General features: G+C 31.3%; 8 protein-coding genes across 8 annotated transcripts; 5 read left to right on the top strand and 3 right to left on the bottom strand.

The window, feature by feature from the left end:
• Positions 1–433: 433 nt before the first annotated feature.
• On the top strand, positions 434–1828 carry DFA_04815 (Putative transposase; the record flags this gene model as incomplete). The annotated part of the gene is made up of 1 exon (XM_004360479.1): positions 434–1828. The coding sequence occupies one exon, from the start codon at positions 434–436 to the stop codon at positions 1826–1828; it is 1395 nt and encodes a 464-aa protein (XP_004360536.1).
• A 690-nt stretch (positions 1829–2518) lies between these two features.
• On the bottom strand, positions 2519–9302 carry DFA_04816 (uncharacterized protein; the record flags this gene model as incomplete). Its single annotated transcript, XM_004360480.1, has 11 exons — positions 2519–2601; positions 3148–3365; positions 3430–4007; positions 4064–4471; positions 4540–5417; positions 6037–6073; positions 6096–6632; positions 6918–7235; positions 7295–7722; positions 8008–8921; positions 9007–9302. The coding sequence occupies 11 exons, from the start codon at positions 9300–9302 to the stop codon at positions 2519–2521; spliced, it is 4695 nt and encodes a 1564-aa protein (XP_004360537.1).
• Positions 9303–9484: 182 nt separating this feature from the next.
• Positions 9485–11017, top strand: vps29 (metallophosphoesterase domain-containing protein; the record flags this gene model as incomplete). The annotated part of the gene is made up of 4 exons (XM_004360481.1): positions 9485–9794; positions 10303–10367; positions 10449–10801; positions 10897–11017. The coding sequence occupies 4 exons, from the start codon at positions 9485–9487 to the stop codon at positions 11015–11017; spliced, it is 849 nt and encodes a 282-aa protein (XP_004360538.1).
• An 84-nt stretch (positions 11018–11101) lies between these two features.
• DFA_04818 (uncharacterized protein) lies at positions 11102–14107 on the bottom strand (the record flags this gene model as incomplete). The annotated part of the gene is made up of 1 exon (XM_004360482.1): positions 11102–14107. One exon carries the CDS (start codon positions 14105–14107, stop codon positions 11102–11104), a length of 3006 nt encoding a protein of 1001 aa, XP_004360539.1.
• Positions 14108–14681: 574 nt separating this feature from the next.
• Positions 14682–16739, top strand: DFA_04819 (uncharacterized protein; the record flags this gene model as incomplete). Its single annotated transcript, XM_004360483.1, has 2 exons — positions 14682–15609; positions 15892–16739. The coding sequence occupies 2 exons, from the start codon at positions 14682–14684 to the stop codon at positions 16737–16739; spliced, it is 1776 nt and encodes a 591-aa protein (XP_004360540.1).
• A 629-nt stretch (positions 16740–17368) lies between these two features.
• On the top strand, positions 17369–18220 carry DFA_04820 (uncharacterized protein; the record flags this gene model as incomplete). Its single annotated transcript, XM_004360484.1, has 3 exons — positions 17369–17527; positions 17627–17878; positions 17972–18220. The coding sequence occupies 3 exons, from the start codon at positions 17369–17371 to the stop codon at positions 18218–18220; spliced, it is 660 nt and encodes a 219-aa protein (XP_004360541.1).
• A 1049-nt stretch (positions 18221–19269) lies between these two features.
• Positions 19270–21638, top strand: ddx56 (putative RNA helicase; the record flags this gene model as incomplete). Its single annotated transcript, XM_004360485.1, has 4 exons — positions 19270–19551; positions 19634–20062; positions 20121–20874; positions 20965–21638. The coding sequence occupies 4 exons, from the start codon at positions 19270–19272 to the stop codon at positions 21636–21638; spliced, it is 2139 nt and encodes a 712-aa protein (XP_004360542.1).
• Positions 21639–21697: 59 nt separating this feature from the next.
• Positions 21698–23340, bottom strand: DFA_04822 (60S ribosomal protein L17; the record flags this gene model as incomplete). Its single annotated transcript, XM_004360486.1, has 3 exons — positions 21698–21925; positions 22002–22118; positions 22396–23340. The coding sequence occupies 3 exons, from the start codon at positions 23338–23340 to the stop codon at positions 21698–21700; spliced, it is 1290 nt and encodes a 429-aa protein (XP_004360543.1).
• Between the last annotated feature and the right edge of the window lie 272 nt (positions 23341–23612).

Raw genomic sequence — 23612 nt, forward strand, 5'->3', positions numbered from 1 at the left:
CGATTTGTTCAAAGATGAAGTGGCATTTGTAGGCTACAAGATAAATGGAGAAGGCATAACAACAAACGAAGAAAAGACGAAACCGATCGTCGATTTGCCAATGCCAGAGAACGTAAAACAATTACGCCGATTTTTGGGAATGATATCGTTTTATCAAAGATTCATTCAAGGGTTCACAGAGCTTGTGGAACCAATGCGAGAAGCAATTGCCATCAAGGAGAAGACCAAGGCGGGTGAACTGCAAGATAATGGATGGAAACAAGCAGTACTAAAGTGTAAAGAAATCCTGACCAGTAAACCAGTCATGAAGATATTGGATGGAAACAAAGACTTTGTGATCCATACCGATGCCTCGAACTATGGAGTGGGATCAGTAGTTTCTCAATTGGATGAAGATGGAGAGTACCACCCGGTCATCTTTGAAAGTAGAAAGATGACACCGGCAGAAAGGAACTACTCAACGACTGACCGAGAGTTGCTCGCGGCAATTCATGTATTACAAAAGTACAGACATCACTTTCTCGGGCGAAAGGTAACGATTTACACAGATTACAACAATTTGACATATTGGGACAGCAAACATCAACTATCGGCAAGAGAAAGGAATTGGTTAGAAATACTGGGAGAATTTGATATCAAGTTTGAATATATCCCTGGAGAGACCAATACAGTGGCAGATGCACTGTCAAGAGATAGAAGATATAAAATAGTTTGGTCCGACGAATGGATCAAGGAAATTGTAGAGTCATACAAGGACTCAAGTGAAATTGTGGAGATTCAAAGAAACAAGAATAACAAAATCATTGAAGAGGAAGGTCTATTGTTCATTGTTGAACCAGACCTGTCTAAGCGTCTAATCTTGGTAGACAAGAAACACATTGCAAAAATACTGGATGAAAGTCATGCTGGTTATATTGGTGGTCATTTGGGTATCACCAAATCGTATATGAAGATACGATCAAATTATTTCTGGATTGGATTACATTCGTCGATCGTCAAGTTCATTGGTTCTTGTGATATTTGTCAACGTTCAAACAAATGCAAAGCGAAGGGTTTTCTGACGTCTCTAGAGATACCTCAAAGAAATTGGATGGACATATCGATGGACTTTATGTCCTTGCCGACGTCCAAGAATGGAATGGACAATTTATTGGTTGTTGTGGATAGACTAAGCAAGATGGTTCACTTAATGGCTTGCACTAAAGAGATTGATGCAGTAGGTACTGCAAAGTTATTATTTAACAATGTCTTTAGACTACACGGACTGCCATCGTCAATCGTGTCGGATAGAGATCAGAGATTCACGAGTGACCTTTGGAGTGAATTAATGACAGCTATTGGAACAAAATTAAAGATGTCAACACCGAATAGACCTCAAGGTGACGGTCAGACGGAAATCTACAACAAGACTATTAGAAAGATAATGGAAAAGTTTCAAGAGACACACAAGGAGAATTGGGATGAGCATCTGACAGCTGTAGAATTTGCTCTCAATTCATTTAAACAATCGTCAACCAAACTTTCACCATTCGAAATCAATTATGGATTTGAACCAACAACACCTTCCAACATATTCAACATTCATGCGATCAAAGATATGGACATCAAACAGATGATAGATTACTTCCAAAAGGTTGCGAGAGACAACATTCTGTCATCACAAGTCGAACAAGCAAGAAACTACAACAAGAATAGAAAGGAGAGTACTTTGAAAGAAGGGGATGAGATCCTGTTGAATCGTAACAAGATCAGCGACGCATTACTCAAATATATTACAAAACCCGCCAAGAAAGGTCCAAGAACCTTTTTTTCTGCAAATTTTCTTTAAAAATTTTCATTGTTGAACATTCCGAAAAATCTCTTCAATGAAATTTATCTCCATTTTTTGGGATTCTCAATAAATAAGACTATTCATTCATTTATATTATAAATAATATTTATTCCAGATAAATATATTTTTAACTAAAAATATTAATTGTGGAAAAAAAAAAAAAAAAACATCATCTCTTTCCTCATGTGGCAAATTTTGCTCGAAAAAAAATATAAAGAATAAAATAAAATAGGTGGAAGTAGGTGAAAACTCCCAAAAAGGGTATTTTGCTCGAAAAAAATAAAAATAATCGAAAATAATATAGTTTTTCGAAGCGTCGCTCAAAGTCCTAAATGATGACCACTCTTTCTACGTTTGTTTAATCTTTTTATTAAATGATGCCATAATGTTTGAAATCATAATATATAGATAATATCAAACTTTCATATCAATTGAGTTAAATTTATAGTTTTGGAAAAACAATCACAAAAATATTAAAATTTGAGAAAAAGGTTATTTTGTGGAATACTTTCAACTTCATTGAATACTAATTTTAAAAATAGAATATAAAGTTTCAAGTCAAGTGAGGGAAATTATATTACTTGAAAATATTCTTTTAAAATTAAAAAAAACCAAGAGGACACATAAAATATTGAAAAGGTTTTTTTTATAAAATTAAAATAATACATTTACTTACCAAAACAATGTTCAATGATGAATATCAAAGTTATAAGTTAATTGAGCTAAACTATAAAAATTTGAAAGTCTAAAACCAAACAACCAAATCACTACTTTTTTAATAAAAAAATGATATTTTTTTAGCAAGTTTGATGTCTGCACAAAATTCAGATCATTTCCTATGATATTGTAAAGGTTTCAAGTCAAGAAAGCTAAACAAAAAAATTCACAAAAATCAATAATTGCACAAAAAAAACCAGTACCCTCTGAGGCTCCAATAAATTTCTGATAAAGGTTGTTTTTTTTAATTCTTTTGATACCACACCATGATAAAATCTATGGAATAATAAAAGTTTTAGATCATCAGAGTTAAACTATAGGATTTTGATCCAATTTTATCCAAAATTTAACAAAATTAATATCAAGGACAATCTCAATAATTTTAATTTGTTTCTAATAAGAGCAGAGCACTTGTGATATTCTTTTATTCTTTCCAGATGACAATAATTAAAGGTGTTGAATTTAAATTAATTTTCGATATTATTTATCTATGGATTATATTTTGTTAATTTGAATCCAATGTAATGCTTATAAACATTTATTAAAAGAATACTCTCGACCATAGGAAAGTAATCTTTCAGAGGTATGGAAAGATTTACCAGCAACCAAGATTCCATTATTTCCATAGATTGATCTATCTTTTACTGTACCCTTTGTCTCGTGGTGAAGAGGGTTGACATCAAAATCAAAATACAATAAAATATCCTTTTCGTCACCAAATGGTTTGTTCCACATGGCATTGATTATCTCTTGATTGTTTAATGATCTATTATAGATTGCAATATTATCAATGTTTCCATTATATGTACCACTATCACTAAATAAATTATAATAATTATTATTATTGATCCCCTTATCATTTTTATAATTTTTTAACTTACCCAATGGCTATACCATTTGAAGCACCAATTAAAACTGGATGCTTATTTTTTGCAGTTGGATTAAAGAAATCTTGAGGAATATCTTTTTTTCCATTGATAAAAAAGTTTACCTTGTTGTCGTGGACGTGTTCGTTATTTACAGAGTAGGTGACAGCAATGTGGGTCCAAACGTCGGGCGAGAATGACATGTGAGATGAGAAACAAGTTCCACCAGCGCATAGACGTGCAATTCCTCTGCTCGAGTCTGTTGCCTTTTGAATGTCAAAATTGTATCCATCGACAGTACCTCCAGTATTCTTGTCAATGACACGTTGATCACCAAAACTTGTTGGTTTTACCCAAGCCATTAGAGTGTATTTTTCAGACAAATCCAAACACGTTGGACAATTGGATGAATCAACTTTAATGTGGTCTCCTTTTCCTTGCATTTGTAAATGGAATGGTTGATAGGAACTATGTGTTGTCATTAGGCCCTTTTTTAACTCCAATTGTTTGATTGATAACACATCGTTTGCCATTTTACACATTTTACATTTACTATGAAAACCATTTACACACATTCTTAATTTATCAATTACCTAAGAAAAAATAAATAAATATAATAAATAAATAATATATTTTTTTTTTGACTTACCTTTTGTTCCAAATCTGATTTTTTCCATTCAAAATATTTTTTATATTCATTTGGATCGTCGATAACCTTTTTGAGATAATTGGCAAGATCAGTTGGAGAGCTATAGTCAGATACCTTGATGATTGAACCAGTTGGTACCCAGTTGCCAATATTCTTTGAGCCCATATAGACAGGAATGGCACCAGAGTAGAGAGCAGAGTATACCTTTTCAGATACATAGTCTGTTGTATTTTCATTTTCAAATGTCAAAGCAAACTTGTAATTTTCAAACTCTTTCATATTGCTTTTGATTATTTCATTAATGTTTGTTGGCTTGGTTGACATGTTTTGAATAGTAGTAGATTTTCCTTCAAAACATTTTCCAAAAGTATCAATATCAACAATTGTTTTCATTGATTTTATATAATTCTAAAAAAAAATAAAAAATTGATTAAAATAATTCTTTAAATTACTTTTTTTTTTTTTTGTTTACATACGATTCTTGATTTTGCAAAACCAACTTTACAATTTGAAGAAATAAAAACCAATCCCTTTCTTGATTGCCAAGGTTTTGAATCATGATTATTTAATAGTAAAGAGGTGGTATTTTTTGTGGTAAACGATGGATCTGGTGGACATGCCAATGAAAGTTGTTGGGTACTATCGGCACTATAGTTGAAATGTAGATCCATGAGAGAGGTATACCTTGGATCGGCGAGGATTGGAAATTGACTCTTACTAAAGTAGTCCAACAAGACAAATTTTTGAAATGGTAACTTTTCTGGAAGGTTTAAAGGTGATCTTCTCCAATCATCACGATGAATAAATGATGGATCAAATACGATATAGTCTGATAGTGGTAGATCTATATGATTGTTGGTAAAACTACAAGATACGTCACAAACTTTTTCGTTTTCATCTTCAAATTCATCATCATCGGGTTGGTCATCTTGATCTTCATCTCTATTGTTTTTGATTGCAATTGATTTTAAAGATCTACTTGTTTGTTGTTGTTGTTGTTGTTGTTTTAATTGTTGTTTATATAAATGTTGTTTTTGATTATCTAAATTTGCATCCGAAGCCAACAAACCAGACCAATCTATTTCTTTTGTTGTAATGTCCCACAAAAAGATTGTAACATCTCTTTGGTTTGCTATATCTTCCCAATCTCTTTGGTTTGCTATATCTAATTTACTATGTCGATCAAATGCTGATGTTTGATCATACAATGCTAGGTGACCATTGAAATAAGCAAAACTAAACAACACTATAGTCACTAGAAATAATACAACTACTAATAACCTGAATCTTGGTGGTGATGATGTTTTAAAGTTACTATATATTCCCATAGTGATTGACAAAAAGAGAGAGAGATCTTTGAAAAAAAAAAACAAATATTTGAAATAATAAAACAAACAAGGAACAATTATGAATTTTTAAAAGGGAAGAAAAAAAAAAAATATTATCGGAGGTGGTGATTAATTAACCACACCCAATCAAAATATTAATGTTATAATATTTTGTGTGTGGGGGGGGGTCTTAATTTATTTTATTTATTTTTTTTTTTTTTATGGTAGAGAATTAAATTGATTGATTTCAGATTGAATTTTGTTTGTCAAGATGTATTGAGAGATGGCACCAACAAGAGAGATGAATGACAATAGTTTAATGGAAAAAATATTTGAAAAAAGCAATGCCAATATAGATAGAGGAGAGAATATGAGCCACAAAAATTGTTGTTGTCTTTCACCAAGGCTAATCATAAACTTGTTGGTATAATAAATGGAAGGAATGGTTCCAAACAAGAATAGTATCCAATTCTTTGCACCCCACCAAAGCTTCCAAAAAGATTTAGAGGGAGACAATGTGGTGGGTGTTTGTTGGTCCGATCCAAAAAACTTGTACCATTCTTGTGTGTCATTGTCTATCGATTTCTTGTTGACTGTGAGATCTGCCAATGCCATTAGGCACAATAGAGTGGTGACTAAAAATACGATTCCTCTGTATCTTGAGAGGATCATCCCAATCTTGCTTTTCTTTTTAAAAATAATACTATTTCCTTTGCCACCTCTACTTTGTCTATGAGATGAAGATGAAGATGGAGAATTGATAATTGATGAAGGAGGTAACAAAAAGATAAAAATCCTTTTTTCTCCAAATCTTTTGTTGTTGTTGTTGTTGCTGCTGCTGTTGTATTTTCCTTTTGTTCACCGATAGGGGATTGAACAAATAGGAGTAAAGGTGCCAAAACAATTACACTTGATTCATTTCCATCCAACCAAAATAGGTTGACCATGATACATGCAATAAATGAATAAATACAAGCAATATTTGATACAACCATCATTTTACTAAAGGTTGTTAACAAGGATGGAGAAGGTAACTGTGGTTGTAAAGTAGAAGAAGGGGTTGACGAGTGTTGTTGTTGTTGTTTAAGATGTTGAGATTTTTTTAATTGAATTGATTTATAGTAGACAAGGATGACGATAACCAAATTCAAAGCAATCGACAATCCAATTATCGATAATCTATTAATTTCAATTAACCTAAAAACGCCGACTCTACTCGATCCAATGTCTCTGTTTTGGAGCTGACCAATCAAAAGATAAATCATCACAAACATACTTGAAAAAAAAGCATAGATTGTTGTGATATATTTATGAGAAGTAAGAGATGGCCAATTGAAATAGGTGTAGAGAAGGGTATAAGAGGAAAATAATAGGCATATCAAGGTGGATATTATCCAGGATTGGATAAAGAAAAAGTTGAATACCACAAACAACCCAATAAACGATCCTGTTGTGATTGAGAATATCCATTTCAATGATGTTGCCTTTGCCATTTTACTCTTTAATCCTCTATTGGCCAATAATACCATTATCTCTAATATACCAAATACCAAAAACCAATAACTCCATTTTTCATTATTCGATCGTTGTTGTTGTTGTTGTTGTTGGTTGGTATTAAAAAATATTAAAATCAATGCTATTAAAATTGAAAATACTATAATATTTCTAAAGGTTTTGTTTTGGGGAACATGTTTGATGGAAATTGGAAAGGTTGAAAAAGAAAACAACAACAAAAACTTTGCTAAAAAGATTGATGTTTTTTTCATAAAATTTATATTACCATCAAAACTAGGTAATGAATAAAATAATGACCCCAATATTGCCATAAAAATTAAACTATAAATCTAAAAAGAATGAAAAGGTTAATTTGGTAAATAATTTAATTATTTTTAAAAAGTCATACCATTGATTGTGATAAATTATTATTATTATTATTATAATTACTACTATTATTATTACTACCAATATCTTTTTCTTTTATAAACTTTGAATCCTTGTTGAAATAAAAACTTGAATAGATAATAAATGTAAAAATAGTTGTTGGGATGATAATGTTTGAAAGTAGAGTTTCGAGTTGTTGATTTGGTTGTTGAAGGGGGATAATAATGCAAATGGCGATTACTTTTGATAAAAGGACACTGTCTGAGAGTGTTTTTAAAAAAGTTGCAAAGTTTGATCGTAAGAGATATAAAGTAGTTGACCCTCGATTGTTAATGTACAAGGCGACTACTGAACTAAATAATACCAAATAATTTGGATACATTGTCCATGATTGGGTACCTCCTCCTCCCTCCACTGTTATATATTCCGATGTACCATTTAAAAGTAATTCTAATAAATACAATAGTATTGATTCTGATAATAAAAGTGACCCCAATATAATTGGAGAGTTGGATGAATCATCTCTATTGTTTGGAATAAATTGAACAATTGTCATGACAATTATATAAAACACACTTGATAGTAGTGATAGATTTTGAAGAGTGATAAATGATGAAAATGTAAAATCCAAATAGGAAAAACTATTTGATAGAAACCATTGAAGGCATATGGTCGAAGTTATAATAAATAAACTATAGAAAATACTACTTGTTGGTTGTTTGTTGGAAATTATACTATATAAATAAATGGATAGTGATAATGCAGATACAATTGAAAATATATAGATATAAAATGGTGCGGCGAGCATATAGGTTGTAGTTATTGAAAAGATTAATGCCACAACTATTAATAAATATTTACTAGAAAATATTTGTTGTTGTTGTTGTTGATTATTTGCACCAAATAAAATAATATAGAGTATAACGGCAGCCGTGTACACTGCAATGGTCACAAAAATGTAATTATAGGGTGGGGCAATATTGATAGTCTTTGAAAAAGTTGGAGACTTTAAAATAACCAAATACTCTATTGATCCAATTAATAACATTCCATTTATCATTTTTAAAATAAAAAATAAAGAAGAAGATGGAGAGGAGGATGAGGAGGATGAAGAGGAAGAGGAGGTTGTACAAATAAAGATTGGAATTGAAATTAAAAGTACCAAATGTAAAAGGTGATTATAATCTGTTGTCACAACTGCTCGGTGATAGATTGAATAATAAAATGTTGCTGGAAAACTTATAAATGTTATTTTCATTATTGTTGTTGATAATATATTATTACTATTATTATTATTATTATTTTGATAAAGGAAATATTGAACAATCAATATAATTAATAAATAATAGGGGGTTGATTGATTGATTGAACTTTCGATGGTCGATATGATAAACCAAAGGAAAATAACAGTAGTTGGATATGGAGTACAAGATATCAAAATCCTTTCCATTGTTTCAAATATTGCGGGAAAGGTGGAACCAAGCTTTGGTCTAAATTGTAAAGTCGCATACAGTCCACACAATGCAAGTATCATGGCCATATTAAATAGGAGAAGTGCATTAATTATGATATGGTTTACAAGTGATAAACTGTTGACTGCAATTGATAAATTTATAGCTATCATTCCTACCCATATTGAAATTAGAGTACTAATCATAATTTAAATTAAAATTAAAATTAAAATTAAAATTAAAATTAAAATTATTACATTTTACAGATTCTATAGATACATACAATTCTGTTTGAGAGAAAAGATCAAATAGATAAGTCAAAAGAGATACAATAGCAGATACATATAGTGTAGTCCTTCCACCAATCATTAAAACTATAAAAAGTGATGGTAATAATGTTACCAATACTCTATTTTCTATAAACTGAGATGTCGTTGCAACCATTGCTGGCTTTGGTGAATATCTATAGATTGGTTTACTTTGAGATCTTTCATCGTTACTATATGATTGCTTATCATCACCATCATCACCATGTTCATTGTCAAAAGGTGGTGATGACAATGGTGAAAAGGTATTCATATCTCTTGGTGTTGTTTAAACTTTAACTACAACTTGTAACTTCAGAGTTAGTAGTTTTAATGAAAAAAAAAAATAAAATAAAAAAAAAAAAAATGAAATGTTTGTGATCGTCTGGTTGCTTTGTGTGTACATTATCTCTCTCTCTTTAGTTCAGTAGTGATTACAACTCTCTTCTCGAAACAATGTCACAACAACAACAACAACAAATAGATGACAACCTATTACGTAGTGATCAATATCCATTCGTTAGATTAAATAGAACCTTTAAAGTAGCTGCAGGTATTGGTATGGGTATTGGTATGGGTATGATGCTCAATCTCTTGGGAAAGAAACCATACTTTACCAACCCACACTATCACGTTGCCTTTGCTTCTGCTTTGGGATATACAAGTTATATATCATATGATGCTCAAACATATGCCTACCAAAGAAACTTTCAAATTTTAGAATCATATCAAGACAGAGTAAAGAGAATAGAATTTATTAACAAAGGTAAATATATATATATATATCATCCCAACCCACTAGATAAAATTTTGATTATTATTATTAACTTTCTTTTCTTTTCTGTTAATTAAAAAGAAATTGAAACCAATAAGATATAGAAAATAGGAGATTATAATATGTAAAAAAAGGAAAGGAATAAAGTTCAAAGTGATATTATTCTATTATGAATCGTATTAATTATGATGTAAACATGAGATATAGTCATACATCTCTGTCAGTGTCTATGAGTACTTTGTGTTTATAAATATCTATAGATGGACATCAGGTGCCTCCCTATCGAATGAGTGATAATCTCCTTTTCATTGAGTGCCAAAAAAAAAAAAAAAAAAAAAAAAAAAGACAAAGAATCTTCTTTGTGGTCTCTTTTAATTCATTTTTGAGAGAGAGTTTATATTATATTTATATAATAGAATAAGGATAGGATGGTATAGTATAGTATTTCAGATGTTTAAGATCTTCCTTTATACTTACATTCTTATTTAGTTTATTATAGCAATTGGTGATTTACACGTTCCACACAGATCTCACAGCATTCCTGCAGAGTTTAAAAAGTTACTTGTATGTTTAGAATCTGCACACAGATTACTTCATTTATTTGTTCTAATGATTTGTTATACATCAAACATTTTACACCTATAGGTACCAGAAAAGATTCAACATATTCTATGCACAGGTAATTTAGTATCAAAGGATACCCTTGATTACTTCAAGTCATTGACACATGGTGTACATATTGTAAGAGGAGATTTTGATGAAAACACTTCATTCCCAGACACTAAAACAGTTACACTTGGGCAATTCAAATTTGGCCTATGCCACGGACATCAAGTGGTACCATGGGGAGACAAGGCTGCTCTCTCTATTCTCCAAAGACAATTAGATGTCGATGTCCTTATCACTGGTCATACCCACAACATTGAAGTTTATGAATCAAATGGAAAACTTTTCATTAACCCAGGATCTGCTACTGGTGCCTATAGTATTACTTCACAGTAAGTCAAAATGATGATTAATTTAATCTCTGATTTCTTTTTCTTCCTCTTCTTCTTTACTGATCACTTTAACTTTTTCATAAAAATTATTATAGGGATGTAATTCCATCATTTATTTTGATGGACGTCCAAGGAACTACCATCAATGTATATATTTACAAACTTATTGACGGAGTTGTCAAGGTCGAAAAGATCGATCACACCAAGGCCCAATAAAACAACAACAACTACCTATATGTTATAATAAGCAGAAAACAACAACAACAACACAATATGGAATTTATCAATCAATCTTTATTATTACAATTGGACTTGACGGCTACTGTTAACTCTACTATAATCGCCATTACAAGTTTTAGCAACCATAGAAAGCAATCTGGAATGAAGTTTTGGATTGGAATTTAATATTTTTTGGATTGAAGGATTGTCCAAAGAGATATTAACATTGACAAGTGTTCTATTTTTGACAATGGCACTCAAAATATCTGGAAGTCTCCATTTTGAAAAAGTACAATTACTGATATCAATATTTTGTAATGATGACATCACTGTTATACTTGGAGGAGGGGGAGGTGGAGGAGGTGGAGGTGGTGGAGGTGGTGGAGGTGGTGGTGGAGGAGGGGTCAGAGAAAGAACTTGATCTTGAATTATTGAATTATTATTATTTTGATTATTTTGATTATTTTGATTATTATTTGATTGATTATTTGATTGATTATTTGATTTTGTTTCTTTAATTCTATATTGTTGTTGTTGTTGTAATAATTTAACAAGATAATTACCAAGATGACTGCTATGAGATATATTTAGGGTTTGTAAATTTAGATATCTTGATGATGAAAGGGTTCGTAAAACTGCATCAATGTTACTATTGTATCCAATATTGAGATGTCTTATTGCACTTCCCTGACCAGATATAGTATTATTACTAATATGATTATTATTATTATTATTATAACCCGATTCCATAGACAATAGTTGTTGATTTTGATGATTAATGGTTGAGAATAATTTTGCGAGTGCCTTGCTTTCATTTTCTTGAATGTGAGTTGCAAAGAGAGATAGTTTGGTCAAAGTTGTATTTTTATAGAGGGATTGGCAAATACTAATGACTCCACTCTTTAAAAAGTTGTAATCAAGAATTAATGTTTCTAGTTGGTTGTTGTCTTGAAGATATTTGCTTATTAACAATGCAGATCCATCTCTTAGTCGATTGATTGATAGATCCAACTTTTGAACAAACAAAGTTTGGTTCCTGAGTCCTGATTCGAGCGAGATCAAAAGTGGCTTGCATTTTTCATCACCCAATCTTAAATTACCAAGTGACAATTCTTGAATTGTAATAAAATTACCAACATTTGATATTGATTTGGGAATACTATTAAAAGTAATATCATTCTTGTTATTATTTTGATTATTTTGATTATTTTGATTATTATTATTATTGACGAGTAGAGTTGAAAAATTTGAAGGAAATGGAAAATTATTACATAGTTGAAGTGATTTAATGGAGGGAGGCAATAAACAAATGTATGGAAAAAAGATAACATCTGCCAATAGAGGAGCTATATGAGTTAGATTTAAATGTTTGATTGATGTTTGTTTGTTTTTCGATATTGAAGAGACAATATCTCTAAAAATATTATTTCTATTGTTACATTGATTGGGTGGTTGGCTATTATTATTATTATTATTTTTGGTGTGATGGTTGGATAAATTAACAAGTAAATTGTGAGAAATATTGAGATCTATAATAGTATTGTTTACATTTAATAGGCGCAAAAAGCTATCCACAACTTCTAAATTATCAAATAAATAGCAATTTTCTAGACTCGTTTTTGTAACCGATCGGTTATTTGCTATTCCATTGATAATATATTTTAAAAGATCGCATCCATCCCTTGGTCCAGTTGTATTATACAACATAAATGATTGAAGGGAAGTACTTTGAGAAATTGCTTTTTCAAGATGTACCATACTTTCCTTTGTGTCAAGTACAAGGTTATACAATTCGATACTGGTAATATTATTTTGTTGACTTGATAGAATTCTTGAAATATAAATTGGTGGAATGAACCAACAATTATTAGTGTGATTATTATTAATATTGATATTGTTATTTATATTATTTATATTATTATTATTATTATTATTATTATTATTATTATTATTATTATTATTAGAGTCCATGAGTACCAATCCAATAGGATGGGTGATAGTTGGTTGAGTGGTTATTTGATTTGTTGTTGATGATGATGTAGGGTGACATGTTATTGAAAGATGAAACAATGATTGATTTACTAGAATGGCGTGATATAGCCTATCGATGGTTGTTTGATCTATTGATTGATCATAAATACACTGAGAAAGTGATAGGGTATGAAAATAATGAGAAACTCCGAGTTTGCTAATTATTACATTCAAAAGATCCCTAGACAGGTAGAATTGATCTACCATTTCGATTGTAGGATCATGACAAGCTGTTTGTTCATCTCGAAGAGCTGATAGTATTGTCGATGCAGATAATGTGCCCAATTTAAATGTATTGCAATTAACCAAGCGAATAGAAGATACTTTCTTCCAATTCGACTTGTACCAACGCATAGTTGCAAGTGTATGTTGTTGGCTAACGCCCACAACAAGTGTGAATGCCTTCATATTATCAAGTGTTTTATGAAATGCTTTTGAAATCAGCAACAACTCTATGTAACGAATAGATGGCAACACTAAATCCTTACTTGCCATACTATACCTAACAATCTTTTCAAGTAAACTACTTGGAAGTTGTTGGATAGATTGTATAGAGAGTACATTGTAGCTACCCGATGCGGTATTGGTTGTATTGCTATGACCATTATTATGTTTTGAAGACTTGCTGCCTGTTATACCAGCAAAAAACTGTCTTGGGCTTGGGAGTGTAGAATTTGGAGGTGACACTTTTCTTGGACTACACCCTCCTAGAAATAGATTTCTAAAGGAGGATGATGAAGATGAGGAGGATGAAGAAGAAGAGGAGGATGAAGAAGTGGTTGAACTAGTTGTTGTTGTTGTTGTTGTTGTTGTTGTCGTCGATGTGGTTGGATCTCCGGTGACGATGGTTGGAATTGAATTTTCAGATGACGGTGATGTTGGTGAAACGGGACAAGTGCCAGTAAATCCAGAGGTAAGTCTACTAACCAAATTGAGATTGAGACTAAACTTTGGCTTTGTATTATTATTATTGAAACTCTTTGTAAGCGTTGCTCCTTCTGAAAGATTATTATTATTATTATCAACAACAATGTTTGTTGTTGGATCAAGTGACATGATCGAGTTGTTGGAGCCACTTGTTTCTTTACAGTACTAGTAGTAGTACCTACCCTCCACCTAGCTAGCTCTATTATTCTTCAAGTATGATGATGATGATGATGATGATTGATGATAGTACAGATAAAGGTATGTTAATTTTAGCTAAAAACACAACAAGTAAAATGAATTGTAGTACATACAAAAGACGATGATGGTGATTGATGTAGTTGAATAGCTATTGATGTAGAGGTAAAGAAATTATAATTATATAATGATTAAATATATTTTAACGATCGATTATGAAGATGTTATTGGGAGTTAATGGGTTTAAAACTTTCAATCTTGAAGAGAGGGTATGCTAGAAATAGCTGCAGTGAATCTTGAAACAAATTTTGATTGGAGTTTATCAGCCAACCTCCTTTCAAACCCCCTTCAACCGTACGGTACAGAGGTTTGGTTATGATTTTTTTGTTTCTTTTTTTGGTTCTGGTTTTTTTTTTTTAACAAAAGCCAAAAAAGAGATTTTACGTATTGTCCTTTTGAGAGAGTCTTGTTCTTTGATCATCGACCTTTGCCTCATGATCAATAATAAATGGTTTCAAAAGGATCATCCCACACTAATTATAGCTATCTAGAAACATTAAAAAGTAATGTGCAACACATAATTAGTTTATCTTCTTTTCTTGGTTCTTCATTAGGACCAAAAGGGGGTGATAAGTTATTGGTTGACTCTGAAGGCAACATCACAATAACCAATGATGGTTTTCAAATATTGAAAGCGTTATCATTATCGTTTGATAAAAACAATAATAATAATGATGTTGTTGGTATTGGTGACGATAAAATACGACAACTAAATGATCACGATAGAGATAAAACTTTAAACAACAACAACAACAACAACAACAACAACAACAACAACAACAACAACAACAACAACAACAACAACAACAACAACAACAACAACAACAACAACAACAACAACAACAACAACAATAATAATAATAATAATAATAATCATTATCATTATCAATCACTAGTTGAACTAATTTATCGATGTTGTAGCGATCACAACAAAATATTTGGAGATGGAACGACATCAATCGTTGTCATTATTGGAGCACTTTGTCAATCATCACTTCACTTAATCAATGAAAAAAATATTCATCCATCAACCATTGCTGAATGCTATCGCATTGCCCTCTTACAATCTTTTCACCTCATTGATCAATATTCTATTCCATTATCAATCAATCAAAATAATAATAATAATAATAATAATAATAATAATAATAATAATAATAATAATAATAATAATAATAATAATAATAATAATAATAATAATAATAATAATAATAATACACTACCAATATCATTATTAGGAGAGGACAGTTTAAATTCAAAGAATGTTTATCATCATAGAAAACTTTTATCTGGTTTATGCCTAGAAGCATTACAATTGGTTTCATTAAAAACAAGAATAATAATAGAATTTGTAGAGGGAGCATCGATAAATGATAGTAAATTAATCCATGGAATATTATTAAAGGCAAAGTCTTTTGCTTCCTCTACCACAATACCGCCGTCGCAATCGTCCTATCCCACCACCTATAGACTGATAATAGTTGCATTTTCGATGGAAATTGGTAATGGTTCACCTAGTTTTGTTTTGCAGAGAAGAACAGAACTATACAATTGGATTATATCATGCCAAGTAGATTTGCTTGTATGCCAATGGGGAATAGATGAACAGCTTTTGGACATGCTGTCACAGCATCAGCAACAGAATGGTTCTATCAAAGTAATCACATGGGTATCTGGTGACAAATTAGAAATCATTTCCCAAATATCAGGTGCAACCATTTGCCATAAACTACCAAACAAGATCAAAAAAATTAATAATGACGAGAGATTTATCGGATATTTAAATGATTTATCTATGGTGATTTATAATATGGATGATCCTGTCAATAATATACTTCTCCAATATGGTGGTGGTGGTGGTGGTGGTGATCAAACAAAAGTGGACCCAGTGGTTACCATTTTAATAAGAGGTGGTACCAAACAAATGTGCCAAGAGGCTATGGAATGTGTACAAGATTGTTTAAGTGTATTGGCAAATGCATTACCAGAAATAGATGGTAGAAAACGAGCGGTCACAAGTGGCGCAGGTTCAACAGAATTGTATCTTTATACAAACCTATCAAAATTTATTGACAATCAGAAGAAAAGAGAATCAAAAGATCAAGAAACACGTTGGAAGAACCATTTTAGAGTAGACAGTCAAGTAGAAGAAATGTGCATTAAATCTTGGTGCCACTCTTTGTTATCAATACCAAAAACATTATTAGAGAATGGTGGTGGTGGTGGCGGCAATGACAACCAAACTAGAGACCCACTATCTCTATTGACTGACATTTATCAATCTCATTACAATAATATTGACAAAGTTGAGTCAATGGACCATTGTAGGTTGGGAATTAAAAGTCAACAAATCACAACAACATCTGACCCAGGAGGTGATCACCAAATGGCAATTTGTTGGGAGCTGGTAGAACAAAAAAAGTCTATCCTCCAAATGGCCACCGATTTGACTATAATGATTCTCCAAGTTGATTGTAACCTTACTTTAACCAATTTAAAATCATAATTATAATGATCATATCCAATAAATTGCGCATTTTTGATTGTTATCCATAGAAAATTCTTTTTATTATTCTTGTTGTCGTCGTTGTCGTTGTATAGTGGTCATGTAGGTTTATATATCAGTTCAGTATAAATCATTGTAAGATCGTTTATTTGCTTTGAATCTAGATTAAAATGACGATGATGATGATGATGATGATGTTAGTGATCTTGTTTCCAACCAAGTGGTAATTGTTGATGCTGCTGTATGCATTCGCTTATTTTACTACTGTTGCTGCTGCTGCTGCTGCTGCTGCTTATTGCCTCTTTTTATTCAAGTTATTGACATACCCATCCTTGCTTTTGCTTATGTCTAACATTTGACGAACAATATACAAATATATTCTTTCCTCTTCTAAGTAGCTGACAAAAACGGCACATCTTCTTTAATGCTGATACGTGCTTCATTTTTATATATATATAGATTGTCTATGAATGTATTATACTACAAATAATATTGACGATCTGTTTTCAATGACAAAACGAATGACAGGTGATGATGATTAAAAAATTTTTTGAAAAATAAACAACAAAAAGGTTCCTTTGCAATATCTTTATATTATTTTATTTATATAAAAGAGGTAGAGTGCAATAATGGAAGAAGACCAACAACACTTGATCAAATTAATAGCCAACCAATATGCAAATTATTATTCATTCTCAAATAGCACAAATGAACAAGCCCACCAAGTAGACAACACCATAGAGAACATGCTTGCTCGAATAGATGAATTTGGTGCTTTTGTTGAAACTGTATGTAGAAGCTACTTGGATTGACTGCTTGACATTTGTTGTTGTTGTTGTTGTTGTTGTTTATTTGTTTATTTGTTTATTAATATAATTTGATTTCAGATTAAAACAGATACTGACAAGACAGAAAAGGTATTAATACCTCTTTTAGTAGAAAGAAGTAATCAAGTTCAACAATTGTTTCCACTGATAGATCAATTACAAACACTTTGTAATGACATTTCTAAAAATCTAAATACTATTGATGAAAGAATCAACCATGCAGAGAAACATCTATCAAATGTTATCTCTTCAACTCCTACCTCAAACACTTCTAACCCTTTGAAATGGGTACTATCAAATCTACAACAACAAGTATGATTGACATGTTAACATAATAACACCAATATATATATATATTTGTATATTTGTATATCAATACTAACACAACAGTTTTGATTATTACAGAAAGAAGAAGATGAGATTTTACAATATTTAAATGCACAACAACAACAGCAACTACAACAAAAAGAACAACAACAACAACAACAACAACAACAACAACAACAACAAGTAAAAGAACCATTCCAACATATCAAAACTCACAACACATCGGATTTCTTTAAGAAATTAAGAAGTGAAATGCAACAGGTCGAATCAAAATCATTCGATTTACCTCCAACAACAACAACAACAACAACAACAACATCATCCTAACCATCTTGTATAGTAGTAGTAGTAGACTTGTGGTGACATACAACATTTCCAAAAAGAAGAGAAATGATTTTATTTCGTCGAGACTATATCGTCGACTTTGGGAATGTTTGTTAGTGGTAACGATGACATGATCTGTGGCGATGATATCATTGGAGAGGCTGTAGAAATCTCGATATAGGGAAATGATTCTTTATGCAATGCTTTGTTATTTTTAAATATTTGTAAACTATACTTTATACTAATCATCTAATAATAAATTTAAATTAATAATTAAATAATAATTAATATTACTATCTTTGTCATACAGTTAAAATACTCCACAAAATATAGGAGAATATTAAAAAAATCTTCAAAGACATGGTTACTTTGATCCAATTTGAATGATTGATTGTATCGTAAGCATTGTTGTGTAAGAATTGAAACAAGTTGTATGAAGTAAAAAAGAAGCATAGTTCTGCAACAGAACAATACTCAATTTAATCAAAATTTTAAAAAGAAATTTTGTAAGTTTGGATTGCCATCTTCTCTATCATATTGTGATAAGCGTACATACGACAATGACACAACTTTTTTGGTATTGCCTAATTGCAAAAATGCCAACAAAACAATTAAAACTAGAGAGCATACAAAAAAATAGACCTAGATATCCAGTTAATGAAGAGGGTATACTCATTACGGAGAGTATAAGTAATAGAATTATTACTGCCAACTTTGTTTTGTCCTGATCATCCAGATCATTGTAATCATCGAGTATTGAAAATATATAAATATAACAAAAATGATCTTTGATTCCCATTTCTTTTATTAAATAATAATAATAATAGAATTAATTAATAATGATACTAATAAAATGAAAGAGGTTTTTTTTTGTAAACTTTTAAAGTGTATTTATTAGTTCAGCCACTTTTAATAATAAATTTTTATTATTTTCATTTTTTTTTAATTTTTTTATGCATCTTTTGAAAGACGAACGAATCAATTTTTTGCCTCATCCTTTTATCGTCCACACAAAAAAAGAGAGAGAGAGAGAGATAACGAGAAAGAGAGAGATGGATCTAAGTAAAACATTAATTACCGAGAAATCGAATAATTCAAATATTAGTGAATCACTCATCGATGGAGAGACTACTTTTGAATCGATGTGTCTCGATATGAGAATCATTAAAGCAGTTAAAAAGATTGGTTATGAACATCCAACGCTAATTCAAGCAAAATCTATACCTCTATCACTTCAAGGAAAAGATATACTTGCAAAAGCTAGAACTGGTAGTGGAAAGACTGCAGCCTACACCATACCTATCGTTCAAAAGATTTTAATGGCAAAACAAAATGTATTTATTTATAAACATAGTACTACTAAAAACCGCAAACCTTTTAACAACAATCCTCCTTCCTCTCATTTATTTAAAAAAGACCAAAATTCCAAGCAGTAAAGGAGCAGGTGTTAAAGCAGTTATCCTCGTTCCAACCAAAGAACTTTGTGAACAGGTACAACAAAATTTACTTCAAATCTGTTTCTATTGTACACATCTTATCAATGTTGTTCATCTTGGTAGCGAACAATCAGTCGATGAACAAAGAGGAATGCTCAGAGATGTACCAGATATCATCATTTCGACACCAACCAGATTGGTCAATCATCTAAAGAATCAAAACATCAAATTAGACATGTCACTCGAAATGTTGGTCATTGATGAAGCCGATCTCGTATTGTCATATGGCTACCAAGAAGACATCCAAACCATTAAATCTTTTCTTCCAAAAGTTTGTCAAGGATTTCTCATGTCTGCCACCCTTACTCCCCAAGTTGATGAACTTAAAAAACTTATTCTTCATACTCCTGTAATTATAATTTAGTAATAATAATCAAAACAAAGTCTAATTTATTTTTTTTATTTAGGCAATTCTAAGATTAGAAGAAGATCAAAGTGAAAAGACAAATCTTACAGAGTATTCAATCAAGACTGTTTCATTTGATAGATATCTATTAATTTTTACATTGTTGAGATTAAAATTGATGCAAGGAAAGATTTTGTTTTTTGTCAATGACACTTTCCAATGCTACAAACTCAAATTATTCCTCGAACAATTCCACATCAGAGCTGCTGTACTAAACTCTGAATTACCAATCAATTCAAGACATCATATCATTTTACAATTCAATAAGGGTATCTATGATTATTTGATCGCAACCGATGAATCATTTAAATCAACAAAGTCGGAACTTAAAGATTTTGATGAAATCGATTCTGAAGAAGAAAATGACCAAGATGATGTTTCTCAAGATGAAGAAGAAGAAGATAATGATGAAGACGAAGAAGATAATGATGAAGACGAAGAAGAAGAAGAAGAAGAAGAAGATCAAGATAGTGATGAGGAGAACCAAGATCAAGATAGTGACGACGAGGTTCAAGAGATTCCAGAAAAGTCTACATCTAAAAAATCAATTCAAGTTAAAGAAGAACCAAAAGAAAGCGAAGAAGAGCAAGAAGACGACGAGGAAAGTGAAAATGATGAAGATTCCTTCTTTAGCAAAGGTGAAGAGATGGAAGTCAAGGAAGAAGAGGAAGAAGAAAAGGACCGTAAACCATCGAAATTGGCTGACAAGGAATATGGTGTTGCTAGAGGAATAGATTTTAAGAATGTTGATATTGGTAAATATTAAAAACTTTTCGACAAATTATTAATATTATCATTATTATTATTAACATATTTGATAATTTCAAATTTTCATTTAAATTTAGTTATAAACTTTGATTTCCCTAGAACCTATAAAAATTATGTACATCGTGTTGGTAGAACAGCTAGAGGTAATAGTAAAGGAGTGGCATTGTCATTTGTAACCAAGAGAAACGAGCCACTTTTAAAAAAGATTCAAAGAAAGAGAGCTGAACACGGTTACAATGTCAAGCCATTTGAATTCAAGATGGCCACTATCGAAGGATTTAGATATCGTGTCGAAGATGTTCTCAATAGTGTCACCAAAAATACTATTTCCAGAGCAAGAAAGACTGAACTCGAGCAAGAAATTATTAATAGCGAGAAACTCAAGAACCATTTCAAGGAAAACCCAAAAGATTTAGAAATTTTAAAGCATGATATCCCATTGACAAGAAAACACGATCTCAAGGAGCATCTTGGCTATATTCCAGAGTATCTTGTTCCAGATGCTCTCAAAAAGACTGTCAATGGAAAATCTTCTTCTGGCAAGTTACCAATCATTAAATCTGGTCGTGGCAACAGCAGCAACAACAACAACAACAAAAATAGACAATCACAAAACAAAAAGAGAAAAGGAAACTCTAGTGGTGGTCCAGTTAAATTGTCTCAAAAGGATGTAAACAAATTTAAAGGTGAATCAACAACAACAACAGCAGCAACATCAGGTAATAGACAAGTAAAGAAACAAAAGAAATAAAATACTATTTTTTTTTTGGTAAACTTGGTTCAATTTTTGGCAATGTACCATTCCTCGATTTATAAATAATAGGATGAATAATTATTCATATCGGTCAAATTTCTTAGTGAAGATAATTGATCGTCAAAGTAGATCTGATATTGTTGTTTGTTGAATAGTCTAATGATTGAAAAGTCATGAGATGGTCTCAATAGTGCTTGGAGTTGTTTGTTAATGTCCTCCAAAGTTTCATCGTCTAGACCATCATAGAATTCCAATGCCAAAGGTATAAACTTGTTACAATAGATCTATATAGTATGAAATCCTTTAGTTTTGACAAATTCTTCAAAAATGACATTATTACACTATTTAGATTGTACATACATTAAAGGTTGGAGAGTCATTTAATCGATAGAAATGCTCCAAAATATCTAAAATGACCTTCATACATAGTAAATCTCGATTTGTAAGACCCAAATCATTGGACATTGATAAAATATGCTTGAAATTAAAAAAGTTAATATATAGGTACAAGTAGTTGGTGGTCATATAGGATACAAACCCAGAGTTGAGAAATGGAGGGCAAATAAACAGATATAAAATGCTTTTGTGACGTATACGGTGATTGTTCACTCAACATCATATAGTAACACAGGAACTGTGATAGAAATCTTCTACCACACTCTACTGGATATATATTATTATTGCGTAATCGGTTAAACATGAACCATCCAACTGATCCATATCGAATACTAATTGGATGGTTTAAAATATTTACATTTTTGAATATCCATTCAAGACCATCCTTTGCCTCTTCAATCAATATATTATTATTACTACTATTTACATTATTTTCTATTTCTTCACTTTCACTTTCACTTTCTTCTTCTTCCTCTTCTTCTTCTTCTTCCTCCTCCTCTTCCTCTAAAATCTCCTCATAATTATCATAGTCTTGTTCATTTTCCTCTTCGTCATCTTGAAAGTAGTATTCCTCTTCAAAGTCCATTTCATCGTCATAGTCGTCTTCCTCCTCCTCCTCCTCCTCTTCTTCTTCTTCTTCCTCCTCTTGGTCATCGGAAGCTCCTTCATCTTGATTTTCTTCTTCCTCCCCCTCTTCCTCCCTATAGATTAGCCCTTCTATATCTTCTTCCTCACTATTATCTTGATCGTTTTGGTGTTGCTCTACATGACGACGTATATGATACAAAACATGGAATCTCTCCCCAGAGTCATTTGACCAATATTCTTCCTCTTCCTCCTCTATTGTTTGTTCTAGTTCTTGTTCTGGTGGTTGTTGTTCTGGTGGTTGCTGTGAGATAGAAGAGGTGGTTGTAAGATTTGTTTGTGATGGTGACAAAGCTGGAACATTTTGTTCGTCGACTGGTAATGACAAGGAAGCAGGAGACGTGGTGGAACGATCGCCAATGGTAACTGGAATTCTCTCTTCATTGGTGGACGGTGACTGAAGATTGTGGTCTTTATCTTCAAGTTGCAATGATAATGATAATGATGATGACGGCAACGTTGATGTTGATGATGATGATGATGATGATGATGATGATGATGATGATGATGATGATGATGATGATGATGATGATGATGATGATGATGATGATGATGATGATGACGATGACGATGATGATGATGATAACGTTGATGATGGTAATGAAACACTGCCTATACGAGTATTAAAAATACCACTATTGTTATTATTATTTATCATTGTCGTCGTATGCACCTGTTGGGTGTTTCGATGCCTATTTGTATTATTTCTGATCATTATTGTTATTATTATTATTATGATTAACAAATTGGTTTAATTTAAAATTTTTAATATAAACAAAAAATGAATATTTATTTTCTTTGGGGGTTTTGAAAATTTTTGGTTGGGAGTACCGCCTCAGAATCTATTTATTTGTAAAACTTATTTCTCTCTATGGTCTTCTTTATTTTTAATTATTCTTTTACCAATCGATAGATCTTTCATTATCTATC

This window comes from Cavenderia fasciculata (assembly GCF_000203815.1).
Source record: "Cavenderia fasciculata unplaced genomic scaffold Scf_Dfasci-G-o-80e12.f1-5, whole genome shotgun sequence".
In the NCBI taxonomy this organism is placed as follows: domain Eukaryota; phylum Evosea; class Eumycetozoa; order Acytosteliales; family Cavenderiaceae; genus Cavenderia; species Cavenderia fasciculata.